The sequence below is a fragment of the Sander lucioperca genome, chromosome 5, assembly GCF_008315115.2.
Source record: "Sander lucioperca isolate FBNREF2018 chromosome 5, SLUC_FBN_1.2, whole genome shotgun sequence".
NCBI classification, from domain to species: Eukaryota; Metazoa; Chordata; class Actinopteri; order Perciformes; family Percidae; genus Sander; species Sander lucioperca.
The window spans coordinates 524,303-539,765 of record NC_050177.1 but is presented as its reverse complement, the minus strand read 5'-3'; the positions used below and the strand labels follow the sequence as shown (position 1 = coordinate 539,765).

Below are 15,463 nucleotides of genomic sequence, written 5' to 3'. Positions count from 1 at the left end.
CATGTGTTGACCCGGACCATAAAGAGAACACACATTACACCAACTTTGAAGTCTCTGCACTCGCTACCGGTTTGCTTCAGAATTGATTCTTAAGGTCCTTATATTGGTTCATAAAGCTTTTAATGGTCTTGGTCCTATCTATTTATCAGATTTGCTTTTTAGGCATGATCAGATCTGCATTTTCTGTTAGTGGCCTTTTAAATATCCCTAAAGTAAAAATTAGACATTCTTTTCTTACCATGGCCCACGCCTCTGGAACAGCTTTCCTGAGGACAGCAAAGAATGTTGACTTTTAAAAGTAACTGAAGACCTACTTTTTTAGTCTGGCTTTTAATTTATTTATCTATTTATCTGTCTATGTACAGTATATGCATTTTAGCCTGTTTTACTTCTTGGTGTATGTTGGTATTTACCAAGTTAGAGTTTTAGAGTTTTAAATATCCACTAACCAGAAGGTCGGTGGTTCGATCCCTGGCCCCTGCAGTTTACATGTTGAAGTGTTGTTGGGCAAGATACTGAACTGTGTGAATGTTAACCCTCACTCCTAATGAGCAGCTCGCACCTCTGCCATCAGTGTATGAATGTGTGTGTGTGAATGGGTGAATGTGTTGTAAAGCACTTTGACTGGTCGGTAAGACTAGAAAAGCGCTATATATATTCAACCCATTTACCATTGTGTCATCATTGTGAGTATAATCTGAAAAGAATTATAGATGATCACTGCTAGTGAGCTGCTTCAAGGTTCACTGTCTTTTATCACAGATGCTCCCAATCTCGTTTTTTCTGCAATCTGAATTTAAGAAACCTACAATGTACCTTTTTAAAACGCATTATGCTGTGTGAATGAAAAGCATATAGTATGATTGCACGAGGTAAAGACGCAGTAAGATGGGTAATCTCCCCTCTGATAAGAAATGCGAGAGCTGGGTAAGAGGAGAGTGATGCAAGAGTCTGAGGAGTTACATAAAAGAAGTACGTAGAGGGCTGGGCATTAAAACAACACACACTATAAATTGGCTCATCTACCATGAGTGAATGGATGGAGAAAAGCTTAGTGAGTACATTACAAAGGTCAATGTCATCTATTTCCACAGCATACCAGTGGATTTCATCGATCACGGTGTCAGAAATGAGCAGCAGGGAAACCAATTAAACTTGAATGTCTCAGTCAGTTCCACTGTGTGACTCTGTTCTCTGCTGATTAAACAAAAGAGATTGGGTTGGCAGAGCCAATCAAAGGCCTTGTTATCAGCACTCTGTTGTAACAAAGAGTCATAATTTTTATATATATTCTTTCAAGTTGCAGAATGAATCTGATTTGCAACTGTGTGATGAAAATGATGAAATGGAAGTGCAGCAAGATTATAACAATGCTGCCAGTTATTCAAGTCTAAAAATATTGATGCAAATGGAAGATTGTACATCTATGTGTGAATGTCTATTATGGCACTGATCATATGACCAATGTACAGTCTTTCTTAGTTCACTGTTCTCCTGAAAATGTCAATGTCAGAGTACCCAGTACAAGGTGTAGTATACTTATTTTGTGCCTAGCTTCAGAAAGCAGCTGAGAAATAGAAATAAATAGAACAGAAATCTATAGAATACAATATTTTACAAAAGAAGCAATAAAATAACAGTTTGTTATATAAGAAAGGAAACCGTTTATCATCTTGCAAAAAAGAATCAGATCATTTTTGCCTTCTTCATCACTTCATGTTTTTTTGTTTTTTACTTTTATTTGTTTAGGGAATTTTCACTGAGAGCAAGGCTCTCTTTTTCAGCAACATCCTGCTCACATTCATACCTGGAAGCTGTCCAGTACAGCCACAGTCTGATCTGTTGGTCACTGAGCAGCTCCACAGGAGCAGTTGGGTTAAGGGCACCTCAGTGGTGGTGATGAGGGAGGGGCAATCGCTGCTTTTCACTTTCCCCACCCAGATTCATCCTGACGGTCGGGGGGATTGAATCAACAGTCACTAGCTCACTTCTCTAACCTTAAGGCCACCACTGGCCCATGTTGCATTGTGGCCGACTCCATCCAGAACATCGTGAAGTCTGAACCCATGGCAGGACGTGGTCTGGCTCATTAGATTACAGTGCCAACCTAATCCGATTTGGGAGCTTCTCCACCTGTCCGTTAATGCGCAGCGGCGTGATTGGATTGGTAACAGTCTCATATAGAAGAGAGATGTAACTGGAGCCTCTGTTGCTGAGGGAGATGCTCTCAGCCCTGCCTCCGCTCAATATTCAGCACAAGCATCCAGACCAGGATTGATGTCAATTCACTTTAAATTGTTAAAATTAAACTGCAGTTCAAATAATAATCGCACAAGTCTGGGATCTTTTTTTTCTGGTAACTTCTTATTGAGAAAACATTTAATATCAGCTCCTGTGAAATTCCACCTCCAGAGCTCAGTTTCTTGACTAAACAGATTCTTCATAATAAATTGTGTATCGTGCATGTTTGCCATCTCAAAACGCACGCTAAATTGCAGTTATCCATATAAGTTGTACTATCTACAGTTGCTGCTGTAAGTTTCCTCTACCATCTATAAAACACGTGTAATCATGGGTTAAACTGACTACAAACAGACGTAAATCATTTAAACAACGCTTCTCTTTTCGCCAGTATAAGCACAATAATACTCTTCTGATATAGAAAGTACTGGACTTTCCGCTACGCATCTGGCACCTCATCCTGTTTTATTTCTTGTGTATGAAACTGGTAGGTCCTATGACATGCTGCTTTTTGGTTGCTTTTATATAGGCCTTAGTGGTCCCCTAATACTGTATCTGAAGTATCTTTTATATAGGCCTTAGTGGTCCCCTAATACTGTATCTGAAGTATCTTTTATATAGACCTTAGTGGTCCCCTAATACTGTATCTGAAGTCTCTTTCCTGAAATTCAGCCATGGTGCAGAATTACAGCCACTAGAGCCAGTCCCACAATGAGCTTTCCTTAGGATGTGCCATTTCTGTGTCTGTAGCTATTGAGGAGGAGGGGGGGGCAAGGTGGAGGGTGGGGGCGTGGCCAAGCCGAGAAAGGGGAGGTAACCTTTCCCCTTATGACGTCATAAAGGGAAGATTCCAGATCGGCCCATCTGAGCTTTCATTTTCTCAAAGGCAGAGCAGGACACCCAGGGCTCGGTTTACACCCATCGCCATTTCTAGCCACTGGGGGACCATAGGCAGGCTGGGGGAACTCATATTAATGTTAAAAAAAAAACTCATAAAGTGAAATTTTCATGCCATGGGACCTTTAAGCAGCTTTACAGCAGGTGTTGTTGAAAAGGCCAGTACCACTTGCACTCTACCACCCCCTCTCTTTTTAGGTGTGAAAGTACAGTTTTCTGATCATTCATGCCTAAAGATACCGTTCCTCTGTCTCTCTGCGTCTCCAGGTCGGTATAATCGACGACGACATATTCGAAGAGGACGAGCACTTCTTTGTGCGCCTGCTGAATTTGCGCATTGGCGACGCAGAAGGCATGTTCGAGAGCGACGAAGTGGGTTCTGCCCCCAAAGCTCGCTTTGTTGAGCCCCTAGTAGCTATGGTGACCATCCTGGATGACGACCACGCTGGCATCTTCACTTTCAGCGAGCGTATGGTGCGGGTGAGCGAGAGCGTGGGCACAATGGAGGTGACGGTGGTGCGCAACTCAGGTGCCCGCGGCACCGTCATCCTGCCGTACTACACCGAGTCAGGCACCGCCAAGGCTGGGGAGGACTACGAGGAGGCTAGAGGAGAGCTGGAGTTCACCAACGACCAGACCACGTGAGTCAAACTCATCATTATTGGGTTTTTTTTTACACTTCATGTATCCAAAAATGTTTTTACATTCTTCTACATTTGCATCCCGGAGAGGTCTGCACAACCTCCATCTTCTGTTGCTGGTCACAAAGCAGACTGTGTGGGACGTTCACTGCCTTGCTCAAAAGTGTGTTGACAGTCTTTGATCTCAAGTGGGCCGGACCAGTAAACCACTCCAGAAGGATCAGAAACTTAATTTTCCACAGAGTTTCTTGTCAGCTTGATGTTGGCAAACGCGAGTTGCTTCTGCTACGTCAGCATTGTAAGGCCATTGTAGGAAAAAATATAATGTTATGGACCCGGGAGAGAGGGGTAATATTCCGAGAAAAAAACTCGTGTTTGTAAGATTAAAGTCATAAATTTACAAAAAAGGAAATTGGATATTCTCTGACATTAAAGTATGGACATTAAAGTATGGACATAAATTTGGAATGAACTACTTCTCTGCAATTTTCACACTTTGCAAATTCATCCAGTCGGCCTGATTGGACCCTTTGGCGGGCCGGTTCTTGTCCACGGGCCATATGTTTGACACCCCTGGTCTACATAGTCTGTTTGCCAACACATCAGGCATAACAACCATATAAAGCGATAATATGTTAGTCCGTGTTTTTTAGGATGTTGTGAAGTTCTTCCGCCTCCCACTGGCTTGTTTATTGCTAAGGCCATATGGTCAAAATTAAATGATTTAATAATAATGTATAACAATAACAATAACTTATTTCACTAGTAAATTGCTGTTGAACAACAAAAACAACCACCAGATGGGAAAAGGACATTTACAATAACTTCAAATGCACCACGACGCTGTAGTTTACCAGTTTCATTGAACGCACCGTTGCAGCACATTCTCGTCTCCCTCCTTCATTTTACAGTCCAATGGTGGCTAGAACGGCTCCGGGTCAAACGTCAATATGGAATGGATTAATCTGCGTTATTTTTTTTAACGCGTTATTTTTTCTCAGATTAATTAATCGATCGTTATTTTGACAGCCCTAATATATATATATATATATATATATATATATATATATATATATATATATATATATATAAATTGTTGAGACACTGTTGTGTTTCTTTGGTTTTATGTTTGTGCAGCACGTGAGAAACTCGATCGGACTGTTACTGATTCCAGCAGCTCTGGCTGATGTGAACTGACTGAGACCTGGATTAGGTGAGGTAGGCCTGGGGATGTGTGATGGTTGAGTTGATGGATCTCAAGTGTGACAATGGAAAACCACCTTGGCTCTGTGTCACCCTCAAACCAAAAAACTGGAACATTTCTGCTGTTGGATTGACAGTGTTGTCGTCTGTTTTACCTCGTCTACAGCCAACAGCTTCCTCTTTCTGCCTTCTCTGCCCCTTACTGCTTGATCACTGATGCACTTACAAGCCTACGGATCCAACTTTGACTGTGAAAATCGGTGTGACTGCAGTTCCACACTTCTTCATGCTTCTGCAGCCACATACATTTGCCTCTCTGTGTGTCTTGTGACGAGGCTCCCTCTGCTCAGAGTTCAGTCAGCTCTATTAGGAGAGCAGTTTTGGCTCCTCTTGGTCACAGCTTGTCTTGTGGAATCATAGCAAGGACCTCTGCTGGGAACTGTTGGCTCACATCTGTCTCCATCCTTGAATCCGTCACCTGAAACCAGGGCCCTTGTTTGTGGGGTGTTTCTTTGCTCCACAAGTCCATCTTGTTTTGCTTGAATGCTGGATTTGTCTTGACCAAGATGCTGGGCTTCCCTGTTTTCAATTCACTTTCATTTATAGTGTCAAAAAGTCTCAGTTAACCCGCAACATAACAGTTTCTCTCCTTATGTGACAGCGCGATTCTTTCCCCCAAAAAATGGGGTGCGGCCTCTGTGATTGACACTAGATGACGCAATGCCGGTCTGGTCTATTGGCTGTGATGCTTTGATGAGTTTGTCAATTAAATAGAATTAATTTTCATGTTTTTTTTTTTAATAAGTGTCAGTACAGTTTATAGCTTTCAGCAGTGTCCTTATTGCCGTCACTCTGCCGCCATGCAGTTTTAATATCCTTCTGTCCGCTCATCCTCACCTCATTTAATCATCTCCCTCCACCATCACTGACATTTTTTACGACACATTACTCTCCCGTCAAGGTGACAGATTGACTACATCTCTCCGTCTCTTTTTTTTACCTTCCTTCACTTCGCTGATTTTCAGTTTTCCCTCGCTGTGGGTCTCCTCTCCCTCTGTTTCCGCCTGTTTCCTTCTTTCTACCCTTACATCGCTCCATTGTCTCCCTCCCTTCTTCATCTTTCACCTCCTCTTCTTCCTCCCTTTTTACTTTCCTCGTCTATTTTAACCCTTTCCTCCATCTTTCATTTTCTCTCTCTGTCTGCTGTCAGTGTGGTTTGTCTTCATTCTCTGTGAGCAGGTTCCCATTTCGGTCCGCTGGTCCTCAGAGACACTAACAGGTCTTGTCATCATCACTTCATCTTCACTTCACATCCTCTCCTTCAATACCTATAGCTATCATCCCTCTGACTCATTTTTTTCTTTTAATAGTTCACTTCTTTTCCCCTCAGTGTCGGTGCCGTGGCCCTCATGAAGCTATCCCACCTGAATCTTGTCTTTTGTAACTTTGATTCTTCCGGAGTAAAGTTTCTGAGAACTCTCTTTGAAGATCCTTTTATTCCATGTCATGTCATCATGTCTTATGTTTGTGTATTTAAAGCGGCTATAATCAATATTTTTATGATAATGTATGAAATGACAATGTTTTTGTATGCTTTATAGTTTCAGCTCATTGTTTAACTGTCCGGCTTTACTGTTTAAGTTCACTCTCACCGCTCTCATAGTGTCGTTTTCACAGAAAAAGCTGTAAAAGCCACTCTTATCATTCATCACAAAATCTGTCCTCTCATAACTTTCTCAGCGGATCTCTTAAGCTGTTTTCTCGCATTAACTGCCGGACAATTTCCGACGAATCAGGTGCAGACATTGTCCTGAGTTTCCCTTTCACACATAGCACACAACAGGGAGTTTGTCGTTGTCAGACGTGTTCTCACTCACTGAAAATACTCGGTTTGGTTTAGGCGATGGGCGGTACCTTGGTAGAGCATGCAGGAGGCAGGGCATGGTGCTGATTACACCGCGGTCACGTAGCTGGTTGATAATTTGATCATAAACAACAGTCAGTCTCTTGCCTTTCCTTTAATTTGTTACCGACAGAAGATCCAGAATCTCGTTGTCTTCAGTTAGATATTTTCGTTGGGCTCTTCGTATAAATGACGTTTCTTCTTCACCCTTGGATCCATTTCTTACCGTTTTGTGCGTGCCGCATGATAGAAACATCATCAACACGCACTCCCACTTGCTCACTGTGAATTCTCCGCACAATGACCTGCTCTATTGACACATGGGCTCGATTGGACATTACATGGACTTTACACTAGAGAGCTGGCAGGGTAAAGTCCGTTTAATGTCCGGTCCAACTGATGTGGAAAAATGTCTAGAACATTTCAGGTTTGCAGTGCATACTGTTTCTGCTTCTTTTTTTCCTACTTCTTTACTTTCTTCCTCTGCTCCCACCATTGTCTGAATTATTGAGACTCTCTGCGTCCTGCTGCCTTCTGCTGTGATTTACACAGCAGCTGGTCCTGATCAGACAACAGCAGGGAGACCAATCGTCTTCACAGATGCTTCCCTACGTACAGTACATATGTTTGTTACAATGCAAAATACTAATAAAACACTTTGGTTTCTCTCTCTGTGTGTGTGTGTGTGTGTGTGTGTGTGTGTGTGTGTGTGTGTGTGTGTGCGTGCGTGTGCAGTCAGACTTTCCAGGTGAGGATAATTGATGATGAGGAGTATGAAAAACATGAAAACTTCTTCATTGTGTTGGAGGAGCCACGCTGGCTTAAGAGAGGAATCTCAGGTACGTGTATATATACAGTATATGTTCTTTTATTTCGGACTTGATTGATGATTTTATTTCACCTTCTAGAGAAACTTGAAATATTACAAACAAAGCAAGAAGTCCTCTGCACACCAACATGCAGATTATGTTTTTTGACATTATTAAGACTCAAAATGTTTCATCAGTAGTTCTTACATCTCAGGAACACAAGACGTTCTCCTCTATATATTCATGTACAGATATCCGCTCTGTGTTGAAAACCTAGTCAAATTTAAAATTGCAAATGTATTCATGTTCTGGTTTCACAAATAGCTCATGAAGAAATAATTAATAAACAGTTCATTATTAGTCCAGACTGCAACTGGGGCTCATATTTCATGAATAGTGATGAACTGTTAGAAAACAGGAGACAATCATGTTGTACCCAAACCACAACAGGGAGATAGGTGATGTGTGGCTTCTACGTTTCACTCACGTTGAAGTACACAGAGTTGGACCAGAGCACCACATAGGTCAGTGTAACGCTTATCAGTTCAATTTTCTAAGCACAAACGGACATTTGGAAAAACAGAAAAATGGGTTCAAATATCCAATTTTTAATTTTTTTTCCGCCTTGACAAATTAAAAAAATTGGATCTTTAAACTGTTTAAAAAGTAGAGGAAGAGAATACCATGGCAGTATTGAATAATTGGAGCTCAGATGCAATTTTGTAATTTTCTAAATTTCTGATCCTCAACAACAGAAAATTGGAAAAACAGTTTAAAGATCAAATTTTTTAATTTGTCAAGGTGGAAAAAAATTAAAAATTGGATATTTTAACCCATTTTTTCTGTTTTTTATTTCAGCATTGTCCTTTTTGCATTTAGACAACATTTAACTTTTGAGAACTTCTTTAGAAGAAACTATTTTGTTGTATTTGTCAGAATAAAAGAAATATTTTTGTTTTGTGTACTTACATCATCCCAAATGTTTCCAGAGAAAAATTTCCCACAGAAATCTCTAATTTCAATCAAGGTAACAGTTCTTTACATTTGGTCTTGCATTAAGCCATAAATTGACATACATTTATGACCTTTATTCATTTATAGTGTCAAATCATAACAAGTTATCTCGGGACACTTTACCGATCTAGACCACACTCTATAATTTGTCATAAATTGACTTTTTATCCAGTTTTAAGCCACATTTTTACGATACACTTTTTAGGTCTTGGTGGATTTTAACTATATATTTTATCAGATTGAAGATTGTAGTTTTCAGACGTCTGAATCTTAAGATATCAGAGAAACAAGCTGAGCAAACGTTAGCGACAGCTCGGCTCCAGACCCTCTGCCGACGTTCCGAGCAGCGTTGGAGAGAAGCAGATTTTTAAACGCGAGACTGCTTTATTCAGTGTTTAACCAGTTTTAATCAGAGGGTCTGTTTGTTTTGGAGAGGATAAATGCCTCTGTGGATAATTCGGCTCCTGGTAAATACCTCCTGAGTGGTAAACAAGAAGGAATTAGAAGTGAAGGAGTTCTAACTGGGAGAAGCTGACAGCAATGAAGCAATGCTGAAGACAACAACTGATACCACGCAACTACACAGAGTCACCAAACTGCATCTTTTGTTGTTGTTCTGATGGAGAGACCCCTACCGGAAGAAAATTACACATTGCGCGTTTAAAATGAATCCAACCGACTGCAAACTTTTGTGTTGTTTTAGTTTGAGTATTCTGTGTTTTTGGCTGCAGCCTGGTCGTTTCCTTTTGTCTTTTGTTCAGTTTGTTTAGTTTTTTAGCTGCTTCAGTGACCCACTTCACCCACAGGGATCAATAAAGTTCTCTTAGACACAAAGACTCACACACGTTCAGGGATCCATGCATTCATCCATTACCTGTCACTACACAAACACCAGGGCTGAGCCGCCTTCTTTTTTCTTTGTATTTTTTTAGAAGTCGCCACAGTGTGTTATTAACTTAGAGCAGTGGTTCTCAAAGTGGGGTCCGGGGTCCCTGAAAGGGTCCCCAACAAAAAGGGGACTAATTTATTTTCACTATAATTTTATCCATAAGTAACACAATGACATATTGTATGACTATTTTGCTCATGGGTTTCATTCACTTTCTGTAATAAAACATCTAAAAGCAAAAATTCCATCAGGTAGGGGACCCTGGGACAACGTCTTATCAGATGGGGGTCCATGGTCTAATTTGTGTCAGTTTAGGGGTCCTTGATGTGAAAAAGTTTGAGAACCATTGACTTAGAGGTTACAAAACTACTAGCTGCTGTCAGATAGAGGGTTAAGAGGAGAGAGTTTTGTTGATGGTAAATAAGATAAGATAGATAAAGAGACTCATACAATGAAATTGTGAGTGCCACAACTGAAGGTGCATTAGAGATAATAAACAAGATGGACAATAAATAGCTAAAACCAAGAATAATTTAAGACATAAAAACACTAAGAAGGGGACAAGAAAAATATTGCACATGGTGTATGAATATTGTAATATTATTGCGGGATGATAAAGGCGAGCTAATGGTTTGGATGTATGTTGAGTGGACAGTGAGGTGAAGTTCACAGGGATTCTGTGAGTTTGTGTTTGATCTGGCCGTGTCAAGTTGAGTTTGATGTATTATTAGATGTTGCTGTCGGGCTGAACGTGTGCTATTACTCACTACTCTCTTTACCCTCCCTCTCTGTCCTTTTCACAGCTCTGCTGCTCAACCAAGGTAAGACCATCTGATTATTCCTTCTGTTTGTGTTGGCGTTCTAAACTCCGGTGGGTTTCCGAGGACTATGGTTAACTGCTCCTCAGATCTCTGCAGGGTAAATCCAGACAGCTAGCTAGACTATCTGTCCAATCTGAGTTTTCTGTTGCACGACTAAAACTACTTTTAAACGTACACATGTTCCACCAAAACAAGTTCCTTCCGAGGCTATTTTGCAGCGGCACCGCAGCTTTTCTCCGGTGCTTAGCACCGCCCAAGACGACTGTGATTGGTTTAAAGAAATGCCAATAAACCAGAGCACGTTTTCATCCCATCCCCGAATGCTATGTGGAGTAGCCAGACCCTCCTCCAAAGCGCGCTGGAGGAGGGTCTGGCTACTCCACATAGCATTCGAGCTAGCGAGACTAGGCTGCAACTAAAGATTATTTTTTATTATCAATTCATCTGCAGATTGTTTTCTTGATTTGTCAATTCATTGTGTGTTTTATAGAATGTCAAAAAAAATTGCCCAATTTCCTTAAGTCAAAGATGATCTCTTCAGTTGTCTTGTTTTGTCTGACCTTTGTCATTATTCAGTTTATAATGTTATAAAACAGAGGAAAGCAGAAAATCCTCATAACTGAGAAGCTGAAACAAGGAAATGTTTGGTATTGTTCGCTGATTTCAGAGGAAGCACAATTTGAATCCATAATTTATTTCCATTTGCAGTACATTCGAACAAATGCCACAAGTTCTTGCAGCTGCAATCGTTTTTTATCTGCTGCAGCTGCTCAGGTATTTTGCTGAGCGTCTGCCTTGTTTACTCTGTACTACCTTGTAATGGCCTGGCTCACATTTCTGGCATCTCTCTGATGTTAACCCAGTTCAGGGGAGCGATGGGTTTGGATCCCAGCAGAACTGGCCTCTGTGAATGTCAGCACAGCACAATTGAACAGGTTGGAAATAAATCCTTACAAATGAGTCGGCGCTCCACACTCTGGCCTCTGTTTGTGTGCTGATGCAGATGGATCATCGTGTTTGTGGCCTTTCTGAGACCACCAAATGCAGTAGCTAATAAGCCTGCAGTGGCTGTACTTTATCATATACATCATACTATACTTTAATATTATATTGCTTTTTATGACAAAAAAAACTTTTTATTTGGAGCAAAAGAAAGAGTATAACTCTTAAACTTGAGGTCTCATTTGGTTATGTGGAAATTGTTTGATTGGATTTCATACAAATCGAAGAGAGCAGCAGAAAGAATGAAGTATGTCTGGGATGTGTTTATTGATTTTTGGAAGGAGTAGAGCGCCTCCGCCTCCTCCATGCTCACTAACAACCCATTGATTTAAGTTTAGATTAGTTTTGAGCCGGAAGTCCTCTGAGCTTGTGACAAATCAAAATATACTAATGAAAAACACAATTTTCTCCAACCAGCAGCAGCTGAATACAAAGAGAACAAGATTTGCCAATAATAATCCAGCCAGAACGCTTTTTAGTGCCCAGTAAAGCAGATTGATTTATTAACTTCCCCAGTGTGGACATGTAACTGACGACATGTGTTTTGCCTGATGAAGTCTTAGAACTTTTCAAAATTTGAAATGCCTCTTGCTGCTACTTGGAGCGCAAAGCAACGGAGCAGCTTTAACCTCAAATGACTGACGATTAGATGCAGCCAAAGCCGAATTCAGAGGCTTAAGGATCAATTAAAAGTGCACCGAGAGCGGGAGGCCCCGCAGCATCATTGTCCTGAAGGTGATTTGTCGTTCACCCCGAGGAAGGCGGTCGTTATAGAGTCGGTCTTCTGGTGAAGGCTGGACGATGTTGCTGCTCTAGCGAAGCACTTTAAAGGGGTAGTTCAGAATTTTGGACAAAGGACCTAATTTCCAAGTTAGCCAGTGTGTTATTTATCAGTGGAGACTGTTTTCAACACTTTTCATCCAGTTGCAGAGTTCGCTGGTGCTAGGCTAGCGCAAGTCAACAGTAACTGCTAGCCTGCCATTAAAAACAGTCTTACCCACTCCACAGTACACCAGAGGCAAATAAATGATAACGCCAGACTATCGATGTAAATGTCTGTTGATAGAAAAATGTTCGAAATAAAACTACCCTTGCATCTCAATGATCGCATTACATTTTGAGCGACTAGTTTCTCAGCAGCAGCGGAATTTTACTTTAGTCCGGTTAGTTGTACTGCGCCGAAAAGTAAACAGAGAAGCGCACTCCAGTCGGGAAACCCAGTAGTAGCCTAGTACATTGGTATTGAAGCATTGGATTGGAAACTAAGGACTAGACAACATGGTGATTCACTGTGCATTTAGAACTTGTAAAAATAAATCAAACAGATGGGCACCACAAAGTTTCCACAAATTTCCATTGCGAGATCCAGAAAGGAACCAACTGTGGCTTCTTGCTGCTGGCTTGGACATCAAGACACCGGCCGAGACTCTACTCAAGCTAGCAGTTACTGTTGACTTGTGCTAGCCTAGCACAAGTCGAACTCTGCAACTGGAAGGACTGGATGAAAAGTGTTAAAAACGGTCTCCACTGATAAATAACACACTGGCTAACTTGGAAAATAGGTCCTATGTCCAAAATTCTGAACCACCCCTTTAAAGTGAAGTGAAGCCATGCTTGAGCGTGTGCATGCTAACGTGTGCATTAACTCGTGTCTGTGTTTATGACAGCTTGAAATAGTGTCAATGATGCAGGCAAAGTTGCCATATGCTGCTTTACTACTACAGTCTTTTCATTATTAAACACGGGGCGCCTTTGAAGAGAGAGGGGAGGGCTATAATCTCTGCCTGCTCTTCACACACACACACACACACACACACACACACACACACACACACACACACACACACAAACACACCGTCTCCATACCTTCTGGTCTCTTTATTTCCCTTCTCTCTCACTCCTGAACAGAAGGGACGAAAGTGAAAAAAACACTTACACAGAGAGTCTTTCTAGAAGAAGTGTTTCTAAAGCTCTTTGTGGATCACCAGACTGTAATAACCTCTCTTTGGTAAAGAGAAGAGACTTGAATCCCTGATTGGCTCACTTTCTCAGTTATTTCTGTGTGTTGAACTCCTCTGTTGCTACATCAATAACACAAACCTCATGTCAGCATTAATCCCCTCTTCTTGCAAATTGTTAGCTCCCTATCTCTCTCTCAAATACTGTATGGAAGCCCAGGAAGAAGGAGAGACTCACAAATGGATCGATATTATCAAGAGGAACCAGGTTAAGCTTTGATAGTAGCTTCACCTTGTCTGTCTTTATATCATTCAAACCAGCTGAAGAGACCACATTTCAGTAGTACTAGAAGCCTTGGCATGCAACGTTTAGGTCTAAGATCCAAGCTGGATGGAGGTTACGTCATATCTACCTTGGCAAACTGAGCCAGCAGCAGGAGGCACCACAATATACATTTTCCATTTGTTGGCACCAATCATCCATTATGTTTAAGTCATTTATTAAGCAAAAAAAGACTCTCTGCTTCCTGCTTTACACACAATAGGATTTGCTTCACTCAGCTTGATGTCATTGTAAACTGGATATCTATGGGATTGTGCAATCTGCCACAGACTTAGACCAAGATTTTACTACACCCATCTCACAGTCCGTAGGCGCCTTTGTCCAAACCTATAATACAATATTTTCTGTTTGATTCTGAACTTCAGCTAAGCAGCAAACCAATCAAAAGTTAGTGTTTACTCTCTGTAGATCCACCTCTCTGATCTTTCTTTGTCGCTGCTGTTGTTTTTCTGCTTACACACACACACACACACACACACACACACACACACACACACAGATATCCATCTGTCATCCTCTTACGTCCCTCTCCCACGCTGTGTGAGAACGCACGCATATCACAGACTCGGATACATATTTCAGACGTGTTGATGCAGTGCAGCTTGAAATAAAATGCTGACTCACGATCTATTATTGATAGCGGTAGAACTTGGAAATATCTGTGACATGCACTTTGGTTTCAATCCACGCTCACCGTTGGTGTCCTGTTTGTTTCCTTCCCATCACCTCTCCCTCCCACAGAGGGGGCGGAGGGGCAGATGAGTGCTGAGGAGGAGGAGGCTCGCAAGATAGCTGAGATGGGGAAGCCGATCCTGGGAGAGCACAGCCGCCTGGAGGTGGTCATCGAGGAGTCGTACGAATTCAAGGTGCACCATTCATGTATTTGTTTTCCTCTGGAAGAACAGCACCCTCTTTGTGTTTTGTGCTGTGAAAAGATGCCCGTTTATTCCAACAGTAGTCTTTGTTTTTGTTGTTCTGATGTCCTTAAGATAAATGTGTGGATGGCTTATTGATGGTAGCTCATCGCAGCTGTAGACTTGACATCCAGTAGTAGCTGTGTGATCCAAACAATTCTAATAACTCCAGAGTGCTTGAAAGTCTAAAAGTGAAAACATTTATTGAAAGAAAATAAATGTAATTACATCTAAAAAAATCTGGTGCTTTAAATTATATTTGTCTGTGTTTGACCTTTCAAAATGTTCACTTTCTCGACTGCCATACACAATGGGAGGCACCCACATGCACATATATAAGGTGCAATTTAACAGCACACACCTTTCATATGGCTCTACCCATACCTATGTAATGTCTTTGCATACAAACAATACAACAAAATTAAAAAAAATTTACATATTTACAAAACCAAAATAACAAAAAATCTATCTGGCTCTAACAGCAGCTTTAAAGTTCATTACTCAACTCATTTTATTGTATTTAAAAATAATAATAAAAAAAATGGCAAAGAAGCCTGCTTTAAGCAGCAGTCTAATAGCAGAGAAGCAGAGTTGAACATTTAATGTATGTATATAGTATGTAATTCCAATGTAAATGCAAAAAACGCAGAAATGTTCACACTTGTGGTACTGCGCTGTAGACGGTGTTTGGGGCGCTGATATTGTGGCCAAAAAGGCTTTTCTGGACTTGTTATATAATACATCTGAACACGGGTCTTAACCCTCTCAGCGAGCAAGTTGAATACGCATTTACATTTTTTAAATGGATGATGTGGCAGAAAGCTCGAG

General features: G+C 41.1%; 1 protein-coding gene across 1 annotated transcript in view; it reads left to right on the top strand.

Moving 5' to 3' along the window:
* Positions 1-15,463, top strand: part of slc8a2b (solute carrier family 8 member 2b) — a 181,625-nt gene that overhangs the window by 156,326 nt on the left and 9,836 nt on the right. Inside the window, exons 11-14 of the mRNA XM_031304158.2 lie at positions 3,406-3,779; positions 7,621-7,724; positions 10,401-10,418; positions 14,463-14,587. Of these exons, the coding sequence (XP_031160018.2) occupies positions 3,406-3,779; positions 7,621-7,724; positions 10,401-10,418; positions 14,463-14,587 (621 nt within the window). The remainder of the gene's footprint in view (positions 1-3,405; positions 3,780-7,620; positions 7,725-10,400; positions 10,419-14,462; positions 14,588-15,463) is intronic.